The following is a 20,922-nucleotide window of genomic DNA, read 5'->3' as shown; positions in this document are numbered from 1 at the left end:
TTATACAGTATGTCTTCACAGTCTTATTAATCGATTCATGGCTTCTTGACTACACTCACGATTCTTTCTACAAGGTGTCTGAGTGTAAGGGCAAAGTATGCCAAAGCTTGATCTAGCGATACTGACCACTGATGGTTTGCGCAAAGTCTGCCAAAATCTCAAGCTACCTTGGAATACTGGAGAACACCGCCCGGAAATACTGAGCAGAGCTGAGGGAGGCGGGACACGACAAGTTCTTCCCCAACCCTGGGGAAATGGAGCCAGCAGACGATACGCTATCTGGCCTCCAGACGGCTGTTTCGGACCTGAAAAGGCAAGTCGAGCTTTTAAAGGGTTTCATTCGCAATAGGGACCTTTCGCACCACGCGTACGGATACGAAACGAAAGCTGATTCATCACCTGGGTTCGAGGGCTCGTCAGATTCCCTGCGGAGATCTCGTTTTCACGAATGGAAGCCTCTTCATTCGGTGCACCCTCCGAATCCGTCAGGTACACATTTATTTGGCCAGGGACACATGTTTTGCCAGGTACACATTTTTTCCCTTGATTCGCTGATCCATACACGTATGCGTCGTATTCATAGTTGCCATCTACATTGCATGACGACTTGCGAAATCTGGTTCTGTTTTCAACGAAACGATTACGAGGCGAATCAAACTTTCGTTTCGCATTCGATTCGTAGCAAACCTGAAGAAACAATGAATTGCCCTTCTTGCAAGCCAAGTGTTGTAGATGAAGACATCGCAAATGCCTTTCCTGAGCTAGCTGCATTGGGTTCCCGACAACAAACACTTTCTGTACTAGATACACACGTAGATCGGGGTTCATGCACACAGAAAAAAACCTATTCTCAGCTCGCCCCCAAACTGGGCCACTGGAGCGATCAGCATGACCAGCGACCTACCTGTGCCACCGGCTGAAACGTTAGCACTCCAGATTGCCAGCGACAGCAGCGCAAACGGAATGAGGCCAGAGATGCCTGCATCCCAGCAGGCAGTCAGCGGAAGCACCCGTACTGGTGCCATCAGTAACACCGGGCCAAACGCGGCAACAGCAGTCATCGGACGAGATTTTCCGGAGGCTGAAACCCATACAACTTCCAACGTTCACAGGCAACAAGAACGCCTATCGTGCCTGGAGAGCAGCCTTCATGGCTTGTGTTGGGCAGACGAGCTCAAGTCCGGAGGTGAAGTCCTGCACCTGAAGCAGTATTTAGGTGGAGAGGTATTGGTTGCCATCGTGGGCCTAGGTTACTCAGCCCATGCCTACGAAGCCGCCGTAAACCGTTTAGACAGGAAATTTGGTGGCGAGCAGAGGCAGACAAACCTCCAATTTCAGGAAGTAGAGTCGTTCCCCGCGCTCCGGACAGGCCGGCCTGGAGACCTGCAGAGATTCGCCGATTTGCTGGATATGCTGATAGTGAACATGGTGGATGCAGGCAAGGAATATGAGCTGGGCGATGGTCTTCTGTTCTGACAGCTGCAAAACAAGCTGCCAATGCCCATGCTGACCCACCTTAACCGTTGGCGTCACAACAACACGAAACCCAGCAGTGTACCAACGCTGTTGGAATGGGTGACCCTCGAGGCAGAATTCGCTACTGGAGCAGCGGAGATGGCCCGCGGAGTCAGTTCTGCGGATGGTCATCATGCAGCGACACTGACGACTGAACCAGCTCCTGCAAGAAGTCGGCCAACGTTCGGTGGTAGCTCCGGAGCCCACGCGTCGTCATTCCTGGCCTCTGGTCAGAGCGCTGCCAAAATCCAGTGTGCGGAATGTGATGCACCCCATCACACATGGAGCTGTGGCATCTTCAAGAGCGAGTCTCCCAGCAGGCTGTGGGAAACAGCAAAGAAGAAAGGCCTCTGGTATAGGTGCCATGGCACTGGACATCGAGGGACATCCTGTACCAGAAACAGGAAGTGCGGTGTCAGTGGCCGCAGTCAGACACATCACCAGCTGCTTCATGATCGTCAACCGCAGCAGAAACGAAACCTGTCTGAAGCAGCGATGAGCAGTGATGCAGCATCGCCAAGCGCTCCCACAGCTTCAATCAGCACAAGAGGGGCAACAACACCTGCAAGAGAGCCAGCCTCTATTAATTGCTCCATCCAAGCATGCGGCATCACAGAAGGGGAGCCGGATCTGGGAGAAGATCGGCCGCGTGGAGTACCATCAGTCTGGTTACGCATCCTCCCGGTATCGCTTGCGCATGAAGGAATACGACTACAGGTTAACGCTATGTTGGACGATGGCAGCACTACCACCTACATAACCACTGCAGCTGCCCGGCCAGTTGAGGGTGGCAGGAAGACCGCAGCAGGTATCAGTTTATGTTCTGAGTGGGTTGACGGAAACATTCGTCACGACGCCGGTCAATATCACAGTGGAAAGCGCTGACGGAACATTCCCATTTAACAGTGCTAACCATTGATAACATCGCAAGCAACTTGAAGGCCGTTGATTGGGCGAATGCGGCAGCGCAATGGGACCACCTGCGCGATGTTTCCTTCCCGGCTCTCACCGAGAAATCAGTTGACGTTCTAATTGGCAACGATCACTGTGAATTGCATTCTGCCTTGGAAGAAGTCAATGGCAAGCCAGGAGAACCACCAGCTCGCAGAACGCCGTTAGGTTGGACATGTATCGGAGCTGTATTGCACCATGATGATCGACCAACTCGCGCCAACACCACCTACTGTGGCGTACAGCTGAACCCGCTTTTCAACTGCTTGCAACGGTTCTGGGAAGTTGATCAAGGCGGCATCAGCCCTGAGCCCCCTGGAACATGAAAGACCGCAGTGTGAAGGCTGAAGTTGAGCAGTCAATGCGGCAACTCGACGGGGCTGGGTACGAGATTCGACTGCCATGGAATGAGCAGAAGTCGCAACTGCCAGGCAACGACAGCATGGCGGTGAAGAGGCTGCGCAACACGGAGAGCCGCCTGAACCGTGATCCGTCTATTGCAGAGGCACACAGCAGCACAATCGAACGGTATGAAGGCAAGGGCTATGTGAGGCGACTGGCGACAACAGTTTCAGCGGAAAAGGCATGGTACTTGCCACATTTCCCTGTCATCCGGACGGTGCATATAGAGATTTTGGATGTGGCGCTGTACCTATCAGCTCATGCTATAAGACCCTGGACAGAGGAACTGACCCAGATAGGATGAACCAATGGACATATCAACTGTGTGCAAAAATGACAATTCCATTGCTGTACATAGAATTTCACCATTTCAACAGTGCTGCATATATTACCATTGTAGCAACACTTAGACAGACCAGATCAATCCAAAACTTCCAGACAGTGAACATTAGGTGTGTTTGATCATTTTTGAACAAAAAACTTTCAATCGAATTTTTGGTCTGTGGTCATATTTTAGCGTGCTCTGGCTCATATACAGTCAACTTTGTGTATAACGAGGCATCAGAAAAGTGTCCGAATTGGTGCATTGCCGCTATAACTGCAGTTGTTATTAACAAAGTTGATTGGACTACTGGTGCAGGCAGATGTCAAACCACGGCACAATATCAAGTGTGAATATCCCAATGGACCTCTTCCAGTAGCGCTGCAAGTTGCTGCTTCAGATCCATCAACTTGCTCAAGTCGATAATTTGAGTAACCTTATGCGGAACATCGCTAGCACGAGCAGTAGGCAGCGAATGCAGTATTCTCTGGCGAGCGGAGAAAACTGTGTGCAGATGGGCTTTGGTGTGGGGAATATGAGTGCAAAGTCGAGTATGTTGAGGAAGACTGTGTGTAGCAGTGTGTACTGTATATCTGAAAGTACAGGTGGAGTGTGATGGAGAGGACGTGGAGTGCCAACTTCTTCAGCCATCTACAGATGTTGACTGAATTTTCGCTGGCGGTTCTCCAATGGTGCTCCACACAGGAGGTATTTCGGACACCCAGCTCGGTGCATATAGAAATTTTGGATGTGGCGCAGTACCTGTCAGCTCATGCTATAAGACCCTGGACAGAGGAACTGACCCAGAAAGGATGAAGCAATGGACATATCAACTGTGTGCAAAAATGACAATTCCATTGCTGTACAAAGAATTTCACCATTTCAACAGTGCTGCATATATTACCATTGTAGCAACACTTAGACATGCCAGATCAATCCAAAACTTCCAGACAGTGAACATTAGGTGTGTTTGATAATTTTTGAACAAAAAACTTTCAATCGAATTTTTGGTCTGTGGTCATATTTTAGCGTGCTCTGGCTCATATACAGTCAACTTTGTGTATAACGAGGCATCAGAAAAGTGTCCGAATTGGTGCATTGCCGCTATAACTGCAGTTGTTATTAACAAAGTTGATTGGACTACTGGTGCAGGCAGATGTCAAACCACGGCACAATATCAAGTGTGAATATCCCAATGGACCTCTTTTGCGATTTTTTTGGAGCGTATATTTTGGCGTTATTCTGCGAAATGAGTAGGAAAAGAGGGGAGTTATTGCAACTTCTGGGATTCCGTATTCAATGAAAAAATGAGGATATAGTCTTAGAGATGCTTGTACAACAGATCTTCCAACTCACTGTTACAGATGGGTTTCAGCTCCGTCAAAGTTCCAGTAGCACTGCAAGTTGCTTCTTCAGATCCATTTATACTATAACCAGTGTCACATGTGTAATTCACTTTTTGAAGGTATGACAGAACTCTCTTGTCACCACGGCCATGGGTGACAGTTGGCACAGTACAATTGACAACTACAATGAGATCGCAATGAAAAATGTAGGGAACAGAGAAAACAAGCAGAAGAACGCTAGAAGAAGAAGCTCGCCAGATTAAGCAAGGATTCAACAGGTTCGAGTGGCATCGTATGCGCTCTACATGCAGTCGCGAGTCAGTCAAGTGTCAAGTCAGCCCATATGAATGTCAGTGTGTGTGTGTGTGTGTGTGTGTGTGTGTGTGTGTGTGTGTGTGTGTGTGTGTGTGCGTGTGCGTGTGTGCGTGTGTGTGTATGTGTGCACGTGTGCGTGTGTGTGTGTGTGTGTGTGTGCACGTGTGCGCATGTGTGTGTGTATGTGTGTGTGTGTGCGTGTGTCCCATATGGTGCAGCGGTATGTGCAGCGATTTCCAATCGATACGTTGCGGGTTCGATTCCCGACGATTATGGTCACACACGTCTTTCTTCTCTTTCTCAGAGTCTTCCTGACTTTTCTTTTATTCTCCTGGGTGGTTACCAACCGCCAGTGCATGCTGGAGTATGTGGTGTGATGCTGTGTGCGGGAAAAAAAATAAAAAGACCAAAAAGTAGGGATTTACTGGCCAGAAAAAGCCACTTCATAGCTATGTGGTGTAGACCAGGCTGAATAGTGGCGGCCAATTCCTCAGCCTTGCAAGCTGTTGAATGGTGCAATCCCAGCACAAGTTGCTATGGCTTCTGCTGTAGTATCGCTATCATCGCCTCCAGCGATGGGCGTCCAATGGTCCAATGGTGTGTGGTAGACGAGACTGGCGCCTCATGTGCAACCCTCCCCGGCCGCCTGTGCTAAAGCCTAGAGTGTTCATTTGCAGCTGTGGCAGGGTCTTCTATCGGCCCAACAATCTAACTCGCGACAGGAAATACTGCAACTCCTAATCCTATCATTGCATGGAGCAATGGGCATCCAAAGGTGTGTGTGTGTGTGTGTGTGTGTGTGTGTGTGTGTGTGTGTGTGTGTGTGTGTGTGAATCTGTGTTTGTGTGTGTTTTGCTTCAACCAATGTCAACTATCAGTCTCCGAGTTACCCAGATTATGCAGTGGCTTATAAAATGTAACGGGAACCAGAAAGAAGAATTCACTCGCAATGCGCAGTTACAGTATTATAGATGAGGATGGAGAGCCAAGGACTAATTTATAGAAAAGAAAAAGGACGAAGAAACTACAAGTTTTGCTAATATGTCCACTAACACCACCAGTTACTAAACAATCAGCTCAAGCGATAACATTGCACGACGGTACTGACGTTCTACTGCTACAGTATTATACTTTATGTTTTCTTGCACTTACTGTTACAAGTAGGCATTTGTAGAGTTCCATCAGCACTGCAAGTTGATGTTGCAGATCCATTCATTCTATAACCAGTATTACACGTGTAATTCACACTCTGAAGATAGGACACCAAGGTTTTGTCTGCATTGCCATTCATGAGTGTTGGCACTGTGCAATTCACAACTAGCAGAACAAGAACAAAAGAACAATGTGAAGAAGAACAAAAGAAGTTTGAAAAAATGAAGTGAAAACTACCCGCATGCTCTAGGCTCTTTGTCTGACATTGAACACTTTCTGTAGCTCGGTGATAAACGGATTTGAAAAATGGATGATAATAGTCTTAGAGATGCTTGTATAACAGATCTTCCAACTCACTGTTACAGACGGTTCTCAGCTCCAACAAAGTTCCAGTAGCGCTGCAAGTTGCTGCTTCAGATCCATTTATACTATAACCAATGTCACATGTGTAATTCACTTGTTGAAGGTATGACAGAACTCTCTTGTCACCACGGCCATGGGCGACAGTTGGCACAGTACAATAATTATTGAGAACTAGAAATGAGAGGGAAGAAAGAGAAAGAGAGAGTGAGAGAGAGAGAGAGAGCAAAACAACAAGGGACTGAGAAAACAAGCACAATATGTTTATGTTGAGTATGAATTGGAGAGGTTTCTTACTCACTAACACAACTGACTGGAATCGGGAACAGGTAGGTTGATGGGAACGACATATATTATAGACGACAAGACAAGAGACCAAGACGAACGAAACGACTACATTGAAGAGTGAGAAAGAGATTATGGAAGAGGGCGAGATTTTTGAAGAGAGAGAGAGAGCTCGACTGAGAAACAACACAAAATAGAGGGCATGGGTAGCTACGGCAAACATGGGCACGCAAGTAGCTACCCAGGCCAAAGGAACGAAAGGTGAGTATGACGTAGTACGGGTGCATGCAGGCCGGCCAGCTTAGGAAAGGTTGAAGGTAAGATTGTAAGGGAGGAGGCACCTAACATTTATAAGAGACAGCTCGCCAAATTAGGCAATACATCACAGATCAATAATTTGTTTCAACGGGTTCAACGCATGGCCAGCAATCGAGGACATCTGAGAGTTGTAATTTTTGTACTCCTCCGAGGTATGAATTTTGGCGTGCAGGGCCAAGCACAAGGAAGCCATCTGCAAAAAAACTGCAGAAAATGGTTGTTGTTTGATCCTTTGGTGTAATCTTTGTTTCTAGTCGAAGCTCGTTGCTGTTTGGAGCAGAAACGCTGAAATTGACTATTTTCTGCATGTACTCATACATGTACTCATGTAGTCAGACATGCAGTCTCACTCGTATTTTAGCTTTTTTTCTGGAATGGATGCTGCTCTGCGCCCCTTGGTGAACATTTCCTGAGCTCGTGGAGCAGCTGAAAAGGACCACTGGTATGTCTGGTTCCTGGTTTGAAAGTGGAGAGTCGACTTTTGTGCCTTGAAAAAAGGAGTAGAGAGCGATAAAGGTACGTCGGTGGCTTATTTTTGAGTTCCCCTCGTACATTTTTGATCGTGATATAAATTCTCAGACCAAAGTATTACACGTGTAGTTCACATGTTGAAGGTATGACACAGTTTTCTTGTCTGCACTGCCATGTAGGAGTGTGGGTGCTGTACAATTTACAACTAGCAGTACAAGAAACAAAGCGCCACGCAGTTGCAGTGTTGAAAAAGAGACAGCAGAGACAGATGAATGTCGACTGGAACTCGGCTGACGACAATTCGGGAAGATTCAGAATGACTGTGACACTACATCTGTGTTTAGTCTCTTGAATTATATACAGTCAACTTTGTGTATAACGGGGCATCAGAAAAGTGTCCGAATTGGTGCATTGCCGCTATAACTGCAATTGTCATTAACGAAGTTGATTGGACTACTGGTGCAGGCAGATGTCAAACCACGGCACAATATCAAGTGTGAATGTCCCAACGGACCTCTTTTGCGATTTTTTTGGAGCGTATATTTTGGCGTTATTCTGCGAAATGAGTAGGAAAAGAGGGGAGTTAGTGCAACTTCTGGGATTCCGTATTCAATGAAAAAATGAGGATATAGTCTTAGAGATGCTTGTACAACAGATCTTCCAACTCACTGTTACAGACGGGTTTCAGCTCCGTCAAAGTTCCAGTAGCACTGCAAGTTGCTTCTTCAGATCCATTTATACTATAACCAGTGTCACATGTGTAATTCACTTTTTGAAGGTATGACAGAACTCTCTTGTCACCACGGCCATGGGTGACAGTTGGCACAGTACAATTGACAACTACAATGAGATCGCAACGAAAAATGTAGGGAACAGAGAAAACAAGCAGAAGAACGCTAGAAGAAGCTCGCCAGATTAAAGGGGAACTCCACGAAAAAATGAAAATTTGATAGCCTGTAGAGTTTCGGGCGCTGAGTCGAATGGTCTTGGTCCGAAGTCTCTACGAGAAAGCGTTCTTGAGATATTTCAATTTTAGCCACGCCCCATACCAATGTATGTGTGACGTCATTGTGGCATGGTGCGAAAATACTTGGATTTTGAATCTCACTTTCTTCAGGACGAAAGTCACTTCAGAAAGTAGTTTGCCAAGTCGCCTGAGCCGCTGCAATGCCAAATTGTTGTGTTGTTGATTGTGCCAGTATCACATCATCCTCCTGGGGTTAGTTTTCTCAAATTCCCAAAGGATGGAGACCTGGCAAAGCGCCGAGATGTTGCAATGCGGCGTGAAAATTTCAAGCCTATTTTCGCAGCACGAGCTATGTTTGCTCGCTGCATTTATGATCCAGAGGGACTTGAGAGCTGAGTTTTGACGAGTACGCCGTCCAGGAAAGCCCCCATCAGTGTACCAGTGCCCTCCGAACCGTGAGCCTCCAGCAAAGCGAACTCAACAAGCTGCAACTGAGAAAGCAGGGCGAGATACGTCCCATCAGGATCAGAAGAGTACATCACCCCATCAACTCCGACTGCAGCTAGCTGATGAACGATATTACCCCAGTAACTTTGCGCATACCAGTACTCAAACTGTGCACATCTGTCATCAACTGGGACGCAAACAGACAGACCCCAGCAAGTACGAAGGTTACAGAACTGTTTGCTTGCGATGTGCAGGCAGCATGCACGACGAACTGTCTCACCAATCTTGCCAAACTGAACCAGTGTAAGTTGATTGCGTGGATATGTCTCTATTTATAACAGCTACCCTACTTCTAGGCATGGTTGCATGAATACCATATCACTCAGAGCAGTTGTTAGAAGTCTGGACAGCCTTGGAATGGTGCAAGTAAAGTGAAACAAAAATATATTACACTCCGAGTTCCACGCTTGCGGGATCACCAGGCCAAAAAAAATCTAATTTCGAACAAGGAATGGGTTCTGGTTGTATGCGAAAGAAAAGTAAGTGAAGACCTATTGTGCAAGGAATACAGTGGGAACTACACATATTATACACATGCACTCACACCTTCACCCACATGCGCGCGCGTGCGTGTGCGTGCACACACACAAACACAACAACACACACACATACGCACCCACATACTCAAACTCACTCGCACGCACGCTAGCCTAAGGATAGTACATATGCTGTAGTAGTGGTATACTTAGTGAAATGACTATGTGTACATCTAATGACGCCGCCACTCCACGCCAGAAGACAACAAACATCTGCTGAACATTTTTGCTCCCGTCTCTTATGGGCAACACAGGGAATGAAACGAACAATGCAATTGAGAACAAGAGTCGTCCTGTACGGTGAAGTTTCCATTTTCTCATACAGCAGTATATTGTCTAAGCAAGTGTGTTTTCTCCACATTCTTTTTGCCATGCAGGTATATCACAGTGTCATGCCAAACGACATTCTCAAACGCATTCGTTTCTCAATTCTGGGGATGGTTGGACACGCACATCTCGCAGCTCTTGACGACGTCAATGTCAACCGTCGCCACAGCACAACCAAAAAGACCGCGATAGGAAGGTATAAAGTCCAGTTCTCAAAGCATAAAGAAGACTGTGGCCAAATGGAAAATTATACGACAGAAAGAGCTATGAGTATGTTGACAAGCTCATGTATGAGGTGGTAGCGGTTGCAAATGGCAACCTCCATGTTCCTGCCTTGGAGAAGCGTGTTTCCCTGCCAAATTCCAGGTGGAAGCCTCCTGAGAAGGCTGAGGTGGTGCAGGATTTGGATATCTTTGCCTGATGGTATTCACAACGCAGGCTGGAAGACGACAACGAACGTGCTTGCCCAATTTGCCGTGTACATAGTGTGTACTGCCTGTGTGCCGCATAGCCTAGAGATCTACACAAACACAGAATGTCATATGGAATGTGTATGATGAGTGCTTGTACACATACCACATTGCTGTACCGTAATAATTATTATAGTCAAATACTCATTTACTCTACATATGCGCTGTATTGCACCTACCGGTACCTACCTGCACTTTCAGTGCGCGCGCCATACTAATTTAGTGTCCACTGGTACAAAGATGGAGGGTCTTGTAGAATTTACCATAATTGCTGATTTCAAATTGAATTCCAATGATCTGGGGGATGAATACTGATTAGGACGCGTTCGATTACCTACTAGTACAGAGATGTCTTGGTCAGAAAGTACAGATTTCTTACTCTCCTGCCAGAATTTGTGCATTATTTTGGTGTACGCTTTCTTGACCCCACGCTTGTACGTTGCATGCCATGGTATACTAGAAAACGAGTTTATTGACAAAGTCTATCGCTTGAAACGATAAAGTATGGGTTCGGGTGTGATCAAATGCACCCATGGTGCTCATAAACTGTGTGCAGTGCTCTCTTCACCAACAGAACACTACCTACCATACTTTGTAGATCTTGTACCAATCCAAGGGAAAATGACAAAGACAAATGTGAGTCATGCATGAAAACTTGTGATAGCACGGTCTATAGTACAGAACAACGTTGTTCGTGCTATGCCTGACAACAATAATTAGTTACACACAAAACATTACGCGCATCGATCCTCACAAGATAAGTCAAGACATACTCGGAGCAAAGAGAAATTTGTTTGTGTCATGCATGAAACTTGTGATAACTACCAGTACAATGTCTTTCTTGTGCGACGCCTACTGTAGTGCGCCTGACAACAATAAATTTCCCCAAAAAAATAAGAATATGGGTATCATGCTGATACGCGATCCTCACAAGACAAGTCAAGGCAAACTAGTTGAGGCTTACCTACTGTCAGACTCTTCTGTCACTGGCATTGGCGGCTTCTGCATGTCGAGATAACCTCGAAGAGCAGTGATGAGCACAGCCTAATGCAAGGATACGATCTCGTAATCTGCGAGGTCCGCTACGCAAGAAACCTTGGGCCGTCTTGTCGACAGCGACGGCAGCATCCTGCCAGCAAAATCATTCCCGCGGGCTGGGCATGGCTATACACTTTTGTCCACGCTCGCACCAGTCGGAGTCCCAAACGAATCGAGATTCTGGTGGCCAAGCTACTCGTCTTCTGTCGGACGCAGCTGCTGACGCATCTTCTTCCTCCACATTTGTTACACGCGATGGCAGCTCCTCAGCAGAGTATCTGGGCTCCCTGCCCCAACCATACGCGGCGGTGGGCTGTTGGTCGTCCTCACTGGCCTCAGCATCGCTGCCTTCATTGCTGGGGACAGAGGATTATTCGGAATCGCCCATCTTCCCTCGAAATACCAACTAAAATTAGTGCTTGTAGACTGGCGAAGAGAAACGACTTTGCCACAATGACGTAGGCAGCCCGTGATGATGTAACCAAATGGCCGCATGACGTCAGGGCGCGGCCCCCGTTTTTGCAATTTCAAAGTGAAATATCTCAAGAACGCTTCGTCGTAGAGACTTCGGACCAAGACCATTCGACTCAGCGCCCGAAACTCTACAGGCTATCAAAGTTTCATTTTTTCGTGGAGTTCCCCTTTAAGCAAGGATTCAACAGGTTCGATTGGCATCGCATGCGCTCTACATGCAGTCGCGAGTCAGTCAAGTGTCAAGTCAGCCAATATGAATGTCAGTGTAAGTGTGCGCGTGTGTGTGTGTGTGTGTGCGTGTGTGCGCGTGCGAGTGCGTGTGTGCACATGTGTGTGTGTGTATGTATGTGTGTGTTTGTGTGTGTGTGTGTGTGTAGACGAGACTGGCGCCTCATGTGCAATCGTCCCCGGCCGGCTGTGCTAAAGCCTAGAGTGTTCATTTGCGGCTGTGGCAGGGTCTTCTGTCGGCCCAACGATCTAACTCGCGACAGGAAATACTGCAACTCCTAATGCTATCATTGCATGGAGCAATGGGCATCCAAAGGTGTGTGCGTGTGTGTGTATGTGTGTGTGTGTGTGTGTGTGTGTGTGTGTGTGTGTGTGTGTGTGTGTGTGTGTGTGTGTGTGTGTGTGTGTGTGTGTGTGTGTGTGTGTGTGTGTGTGTGTGAATCTGTGTTTGTGTGCGTTTTGCTTTTTATTTATTTATTGCTATAATCATGATACGAGCGCACCTATAGTGTTATTAGGCCGAGTAAAAAAAATTACTAGATGATCGTCCTTTTTTTTGGAAAAATCGGGGAGGGCGGGAGGATTTTATTTTTATTTTTTTACTTTTTACCCTCTCATGCACACAGTAGTGTACACAACAACATCAAGGTTTTTTTTCTCTTTTTTTCTTTTTTTTTCTTTTTTTCTTTTTCTTTCTTCAGCAGATCGATACTGACGTTGTGATATACTAGTAGTATATGGTCCATATAGTAAAACTCACGATTTAAAAAATAAAATATTTCTTGGGGCGCTGACAAAAACTGGGGCGGACGGGGACGATCATCTAGCTTTTTTTTTTACTTGGCCTTACATGCATTTCATATTATTTTCTCCACGTCGCCGTTGTAAGTGGTTTACATTATTTCGTTGTTAGTTTTGTGCCTAGTTGTTGCACTTTCTGACTGTATAATAGTAACCAGTTACAGTGATTGAGAGTAACTCTAAGGCCGATTCCACACTACGCCGAAAGTGGCTTTGCCTTGAAGGCATAAATTGGCTTATAAAGTGAAGCTGCATTCCCACCTACAAGTGTCGATCACAAGACTTTGCTTTGAAGGTAAGACTGTGAGGCTTTCCTGTGCTTGATCTAGCAACGGCGGTAGTGGAGAGGCTCTTTGTTGGTCCTAATCCTCGAATATCACCCATTTTCACGTGTCCAATCTTGAAATTTGACCACGCTAGCGCGCTGTGTGTAGGCGGATTCCAGATCATAGGTCGACTATTTGTCAACCTCGCCAACAGGCATTCCGGTGGCAGTTTTCGTTGTGTATGTCTCGTACAGTCCTTTCGCCTTCGTTTTCATGTTGTCGATTTTGGAATGGACGATTGACGCAGTATAGATTGCCTCCTCCCGGAGCTGTTCAGCAAACAAATTCAGCTTGATGGCGATCTCCTCCGGCGTAGCTCCTGCGAACTGTACCGGCCGGAGGTCGCCTCAAATGTCCGCTCCAAAGTTCGATCAGCTTGCCCTCAAGCTCCTGGCTAAACATGACCCTAGGCATTGTTGACAGCCTACAACTCACCACGACTGAAAGATACGACAGGGAACACATTCGGAAAATATCGAAAGGCTGAAGAAAAGTGAGAAAAGTGTCCTGTGAAAAGGTAAAAAGTTGCCTTGAAAGAGGGTGCTGGTGTTGCTTTGTAGACAACAAGCACTTTTCACTTTCGCGCGTTTCTCAAAGTGATCGCCATGGCAACTTGCCAGAAAAGTGCCTGAAAAATGGCTTTTTAGACAGTATTTGGTGTAGTGTGGAATCGGCCTAAACTCGTATCCATATGTCCCTTTCCTTTCCATATTTATTTATGGCTCAACATCCGAGTTTCAAATAATAATAATAATAATAATAAAATGGTGCACTGGCATGTGCAGCGATTTCCAATCGATAGGTTGCGGGTTCGTTTCCTGAGGATTATGGTCACACACGTCTTTCTTCTCTTTCTCAGACTCTTCCTGAATTTTCTTTCATTCTCCTGGGTGGTTATCAACAGCCAGTGCACGCCGGAGTATGTGGTGTGATGTGTGCACGGGAAAAAAAGGAAGAAGAAAGAAAGACCAAAAAAACACCAAAAAAACACCAAAAAATAGGGGTTCACTGGCCAGAAAAAGTCACTTCAAATAGCTGAATGGTGTGGACCAGGCTGAATAGTGACGGTCAATTCTTCAGCCTTGCAAGCTGTTGAATGGTGCAATCCCAGCACAAGGTGCTATGGCTTCTGCCGTAGCATTGCTATCATCGCCTCCGGCAATGGGCGTCAAAGGTCAGGTCAGGTCAGGTGTGGGTGTGGGTGTTCTGGGTGTGTTTGGGTGTGTGTGTGTGTGTGTGTGTGTGTATGCACCCCAATTGCTTCCTACACTGTGAGCACCTGTGTCACCCAGAATTCAGCTAGATCTGTAAATGTAGAGGAGACAGTAGGAACAATTCTCAGATTATGCTTAAAACTACGTCATGGTTTACATTGTTTGCACTTACTGTTGCAAGTAGGTATTTGTAGAGTTCCATCAGCACTGCACATTGCTGTGGCAGATCCATTCATTCTATAACCAGTATTACACGTGTAGTTCACACTCTGAGGATAGGACACCATTGTCTTGTCTGCATTGCCATTCATGAGTGTCGGCACTGTGCAATTTACAACTAGCAGAAGAAAACAAAAATAACAAAAATACTTAGTAACAGTGGTGACGATTCCTGCGGCTTCACATAGAAAGTTATTTTGTGCAGATTTGCTCTTCACCATTCACTTTTCCACAATAATGGAAGAAGTTATACAATGCTTTCAACAGAACGACATTTGAATGAAAAGAACTAAAAAACTGGTAGATAATCCGGGAGGAGAAAGAACCCTACTGAAACTGGCCGTACATCGATGGAGCACAGCTAGGGCCCATAAGCAGTCCACTGGTATTGTTTTTGTCGATATGTCATAAGCGTTTGATAAGGTGCGCCACCAAACGCTGCTAACTGACTTCACGAAAGGGTGCACGTGGCACTGCTCTGGCCTGGTTTGCCAGCTATTTGTCGGATCGGAAACAACGTGTTAAAGTTGGTTCTTCATCGTCATGCTACTCGGAGAGTTCACGGGGTGTACCGCAAGGTAGCGTTCTCGGCCCGTTTCTTTTTTCTGTTTACATCAGTTCCATCGACTCTCATCTACTGCCTGGTATTTGTCCCCAACAATTCGCCGATGATATCACCTTAGATACATCATCATCCAGCCGTGCAGACATCAGCTTTAAGCTTAGTGTCGCAGACAGTTGACTGAAGCCTGCCCTGCGACAGGTCAGTTGATGCGGAACAAGACATCAGAGGAATCAAGAGTAAATAGCCCCCAAGAATGTGCAACTCCAGCTATGGAGTCTGCGACGGCAGAACTTCACATCATGTGATGAACCCGTACACATTATTTGCACTCTGTGCATGATTGATACAGGGTTGTACGAACCCCAGCTTTGGGCACAACTCTCTTGTGATCACTTTGCACTGTTTTCAAGTGTAACCTTTTGAACCATGTCACGTGATGTGAAGTTCTGCCGTCGCAGCACTGCATTTAGAAAAGCGATCCTGTCAGCTTTTCTATTATTGTGTTCACATGGCGCTACCTAACGACACCGCTATTCAGACACGTTGTCTACGTAGCTACGTAAGTTTCTACGTAAGATGCTCGGTACCTGGTCCTGGACCAGGGAGCTACTCCATGGCTCCTACCATCGCGCGGCGGGCTGGCCGCATGCGTTTGCATTGCAGACTTTTTGTTGTTGCCTTTTCGGATGTGCATGCATGAGGAACTTCCTTCTTTGGAACTGCTTCTTGCATGAGCTGTTTCGCATATTTCGTCTCCTGGCCTGGCTTATTTCGTTTCGGCGCTGCTGAGACCTCCTTTCGCGGAATATTACTCAATGACAGGTGAGTTGACCAGTTCCCTTTGATTCATTTGCTTGTGTTGACTCTTTCATCTACGAAAAGTGTGCTGATTTTGGTCGGAATCAGCGGCATTAAAAAATGGAAAAGCTGACAGGATCTCCTTTCTAAATTTAGCTTTTCCGCTGCCGAGGCCTCCTTTTACGGAATACTCGATGACAGGTGATCTCTGTCTCTGAGTTGACCAGTTTCCTTCGATTCATTTGCTTATGCTCACCCTTTCATTGACGGAAACGTGTGCTGATTTTATTCGGATTTTATAATAGATCCAATTTTTATCTCTTTGCCCTTGCGTACAGTGTACGAAGAACGCGAGTTCACCTTCTTGACGGTAAGGCTTATGTTAGATGTGTTGTCGAAATACTCATATTCATTGCACATTAGTACGTTACAAGTAAGGCACTGGTCAGTGGCATACTATCGTTGGCAGTTCCCAATCTGGAATGAAAGGTTCAAGGACTCATTGACCGAGTTGGCCAAATAAATTCGCATATCAGGGAAATCTCCATTGTGGAGAGGTTCAGTAGCTTGTTTGCTTCATACGAAACAATCCATGGGTGCAGTCTCGTCTCGTGAAAATCTCGTACTTGTATGATTGGATTTGTTTACTCGAGTCTGGGCTGTTTGATTTGTGAGTACCGCCGAGATTGCACTGCCCCAAATAAAGTTTTGTGCCGCCAAAGCAAGAATTACGATCTGCAATCTGTTTGTAGTACCTGCAAGAATGTGCAGTACATGTATCGTACTTTCTCTGTTGCTGTTTCAGTTGCCGTCATGTTGCTAAGGGTTGGTTCACATATCGCCGGTACGCGCCGGGAGTCAACGGGAGTGGGCCTCTTGCAACCTCTCCCAGCGCATTACGATTATTTGAACCAGTGCAGTCGTAACAAAATCATACGGTAAAATATCGCAAGGGACCGCCGGCAAAGTTGGACAGTGCCCAACTCTTGCGATCTGCCCCGACACCGATCCCGTACGATTTGGACCAAAAGTCGTTTGTGAACCGTTTGCGCCGGTGATCGCCGGTTGCCGGAAGCCAGACTTTGTCAAAATTTCAAACCAAGGCTCGTCCTAAAGTTTCCTAAATTGAAGCTAGAGACGACGTTCGTTCGCCATTCTTGTAATTGCTTCAAGGTGGCAAATAAGTCAGCATACCAACCCGTCCTTTTCAGATGATCTGCTTGACTGTTGTGCAACTTATGAGACAAATACAATTGAAACAAATAAAAAATACGATGGATACATTGGCAAGTTCTTGTGACTTCATCAACGTCTGCATGCATAATTTCGACACCGTTGCTTACTAGACGGCAATAAAATGTGTAGAAGTAGTTTCCTGATCTCCAGTAAAAGGTAGCAACCAGTGGCCATCACCGAAAGACCTTGAACTACTGAAGAAACAAAGAATTCAAGCTTCAATTGCCAAACCTGTCGTAGCATTTGGACACATTCTGTACTACTTTGTAGTAGATTTGGTACTCAAACCGTATGCGCAACGGATCGGGAGCTGGCTCACCGCCGATGTCTTGCGATGTCTTGCGGCGCCGATTTTGCTTATGTGAACCAACCCTAAAGAAAGGTTCAGTAGAGGTTCTGCAAAACGAAAATTTGAACGAAGTTTCGCGACAGTCCTTGCGAAAGTGTGTACGAATTTTTGCACGAACTTTGCGTTCTGCACATTTTCGTAGTTTGCGCGGGCCAAGTGCACGTACGCCATGACCCGATCTCACGAAATTTCCTACGACAGTTCATTTCGCGTTCTCCGCAAGTTTCGCGTCCAAAGTTGCGAAAGTTCGTGCGAAGTTTCGCACTTCATGATGTAGAGCGAAAGTTTGTACGCATTTTCGTTTTGCAGAACCTCTAGTGACTCTTTTGTTTCATGCGAGACGAGTCAATGAGTCGGTGTGGCTTAGAATCTTTCACTGTAGAAAAAATCTATTTGTATGTCTATTGGAGAAATAATTGTATTCACTGGTTACCGAAGGATGTACCCAGAGTGCTGACAGTGCTCAACACCACAAAGGCAGAGCGTAATACACAACAGAACAACAAGGACAATCAAGGCTTGTTTGCTGCTACTTTAAGTTTCATGCTTACGCAATCATCAGGCAACGTGATGATTGCGTAAGCATGAAACTTAAAGTAGCAGCAAACAAGCCTTCATTGTCCTTGTTGTTCTGTTTTGTATTCACTGATTATAAAATAGGTTAAGACAAACCCACAAAATATATATCATCGGTCCCTTGGTGTTCGTCCTAAAGAGGTTCGACTGGATATCATTCATACTCACCAAAAGATGTGTAAGATTTTATTATCATGGAGTGCCTTGTTTATCTCTCAGTATCAGTACCTCCAACCATAGCCTTGCCCCTTTTCTCCTCAGGATCAGTATAGTTGTTGGAACGAGGTTTTGGACTCAGCAATGTATTCGTTTACATTTTAATACATGTTTATTGTTCCTCCTTTGCTGTGTTGTTTTAGAAAATCGTGGACTAACAGTTTGAAGTCATTGAACTACTTCCAAAAGTTGTATCGGCATCAACAGGATTACCATTTCAGTGCAATATGATGCAGGATGACCTTATCACGATAACCCATGATTATAAACCATTATGAACACAGAATCAACAAAAACATCTGCGACACGCACCTGGCTACATTTCTCAAAATAAATCTGATCGAGGGTGGGGAAATCTGAAATATCTGAAAGGCAAGACAATTTTATGACAGAGTCATGAAATTCTGCAACAGCAAGTTGCAACATGCACAGAATGACCTCCGTATAAAAAAAGTATCACCACCACCAGACCACGACTCGCATGTTTCCCCGCCGAAGAACATGCATTATGCTACAGTGCCATTTTCTGCAAGAAAAGGCTTGCACATCATGCGTATAATACGGTATTGATGTGAAGGCCATCATTTACATATTTTTATACAATGTAGGGCATTCCATTGATTGGTGACAGAAAAAAACAAAAGAAATTATAGCAATAAAAACTGCTTTATGGCAGTTTTCTAAAAAAAGTTATTGTGTTCTAGTCCATGGACCCCGTCTAAAAAGTAAGAAATTAACGAAATGTGATAGCCGAAAATTAAAATTTCACACAAAACTCACAATAATCACACACAGAATGAAAAGCTACATGTACCGTAGAAGATCTTTTCTCCTCGCGATCCTCTTTCCTATGCATGCATGTTGCCAATTGTTGGTGCAGTACAAGTTTAGTGTTGAAAGCAGCATTTCAAGTGTTGTGATTATTGTGAGGTTTTGTGTGAAATTTTAATTTTCGGCTATCACATTTCGTTAATTTCTTACTTTTTAGACGGGGTCCATGGACTAGAACACAATAACTTTTTTTAGAAAACTGCCATCAAGCAGTTTTTATTGCTATAATAGAGGTTGTGCAGGCAGTTGCACACTCTTGGGGGTTATGTACTCTTGGTGGAATCCATCAAAGCTGCAACGACAACTGAAACAACTCAGTGTTGTGCAGGCAAACAGTCACTGTAACTGCAAGTGATTTTCACTTTGCGCGGGACTGGCCTCTCAATCGACCAGGGAGTCATACAATATATACTCCCCGGTTGACATGTACTGCCATGTGTACGGAGTACGGTGTTCGTTAGTGCAACCGAGTTGGCCGCACAAACGAGCCGAGTTTTTGGCGAACGAGCTAGCGAGTACCCGGTGAGATAGCTTCAACACTAATGGAAACCCACCACCAAGGTTTTGATCTTATAGTCAGTTTCAAAAAGATTAGCAATCCTGGCGATCGCCCAGGGAGTTTGCCGTCTTACCGTATGAGCGCTCGAGGACTGCCTGGAAAAACTCACTGTGAACTCGAAGAAATATTCCGCGCGAAAGCATTAAAAATGACAACTCACTAGATCACTGACGTCGGTACTCGTACATGACTTTGTATTCGTCTGGTTTACAACAAACGAGTTCTTCCTCGTATCGATATGGAGTCAGAGAGGACATGTCGAAAGTCTGGTAAATTTTGACGAGCGGGATGCGTCCCAATTCGTTTTGTGACCAAAATAGATTCTTTGAGCTGCCGTGGATGCAATTATTTACTCTCACGATGTGACGAAAACGGCATTGACACAGACTCATTCCCAAGGCCTTGATGTGGCAAAGCTATCCGTGTGACTTCAACGACATTTTGAGAAAAGCAGACGCCTGTGAAAGCTGATAGAAGACGGCGTTGACTCCTGAATTCAAATAAATTGGCGATCTTGAAATACTAAAATAATTCTCCAACAGAAATCAATCGATCGATGTGCCGGTGTATTCAACAACACGTAGCTACAGCGCAGTGACTTCCGTGTTCACTCACACGATTTCAGTGTTGTGTGTGTTCACAACTTCACATGGCGTGAGCCAGTCAAGTGTCAGTCAGTTCGGCAGGAAACGCGAGCTCCAACAACAAGTCGTTTGGCGCAGCCACCTTCTTTGTCTTGACTCTTGTACAAAAATTGTACCAGCGTGATCACCAAAACAATGAAAAAATGAAGAAAAAATGTTTGACTTGAAGATTTGCTGGGATTTGAACTCACAATTTCATGGTCAGCAGACAGCATTCATAACCACAAGGCCAAAAAGGAAGGGATAAATCGTGGATTTTGATAACAAATCGATACTGGCTTCCAGGGCAAATTATAAACCATGGGAAAAGGCAAGAAACCTGGCCGAAATTCTAACTCCTTAACGGTTGGTCCAATTGTTCTGAAACCTTCACAGAACAATTTGCCATGCCCTAACAAGCCATTTTATGTACTTTGTTGTCCAAATTTCCCTTATCTTCATACTTTTTAAGACCCAAACTTGATTGCTAATCTTTTTGAAACAGACTGTAGACGATCTTCACGTTTTGTTTTATGTTGCTTACTTGAGCTCATAGAGCTCAGGAGTGGAAAAAGGGAATTTCCTAACTCTGAGGTATCTGGTGTTCCTGCTTATCAAGTCAGCT

At 45.5% G+C, this 20,922-nt stretch overlaps 2 protein-coding genes across 2 annotated transcripts in view; both read right to left on the bottom strand.

Moving 5' to 3' along the window:
* The window catches only part of LOC135825105 (CUB and sushi domain-containing protein 3-like), a 33,002-nt gene extending 28,312 nt beyond the window's left edge, over nt 1-4,690 (bottom strand). The window contains exon 1 of the mRNA XM_065337841.1: nt 4,547-4,690. The gene's annotated coding sequence lies outside the window, so the exon portion shown is untranslated. The remainder of the gene's footprint in view (nt 1-4,546) is intronic.
* A 3,381-nt stretch (nt 4,691-8,071) lies between these two features.
* LOC135824304 (disintegrin and metalloproteinase domain-containing protein 9-like) overlaps nt 8,072-20,922 on the bottom strand; it is a 30,452-nt gene continuing 17,601 nt past the window's right edge. Inside the window, exons 5-6 of the mRNA XM_065337036.1 lie at nt 14,498-14,662; nt 8,072-8,277 (exon numbers count right to left, since the gene is read on the bottom strand). Coding sequence (XP_065193108.1) covers nt 8,072-8,277; nt 14,498-14,662 — 371 coding nt within the window. The remainder of the gene's footprint in view (nt 8,278-14,497; nt 14,663-20,922) is intronic.

The sequence above is a fragment of the Sycon ciliatum genome, chromosome 9 (genome assembly GCF_964019385.1).
Source record: "Sycon ciliatum chromosome 9, ocSycCili1.1, whole genome shotgun sequence".
Taxonomy (NCBI): Eukaryota; Metazoa; Porifera; class Calcarea; order Leucosolenida; family Sycettidae; genus Sycon; species Sycon ciliatum.
The sequence above is the reverse complement of the archived record's forward strand: the minus strand, read 5'-3'. Positions and strand labels throughout refer to the sequence as shown.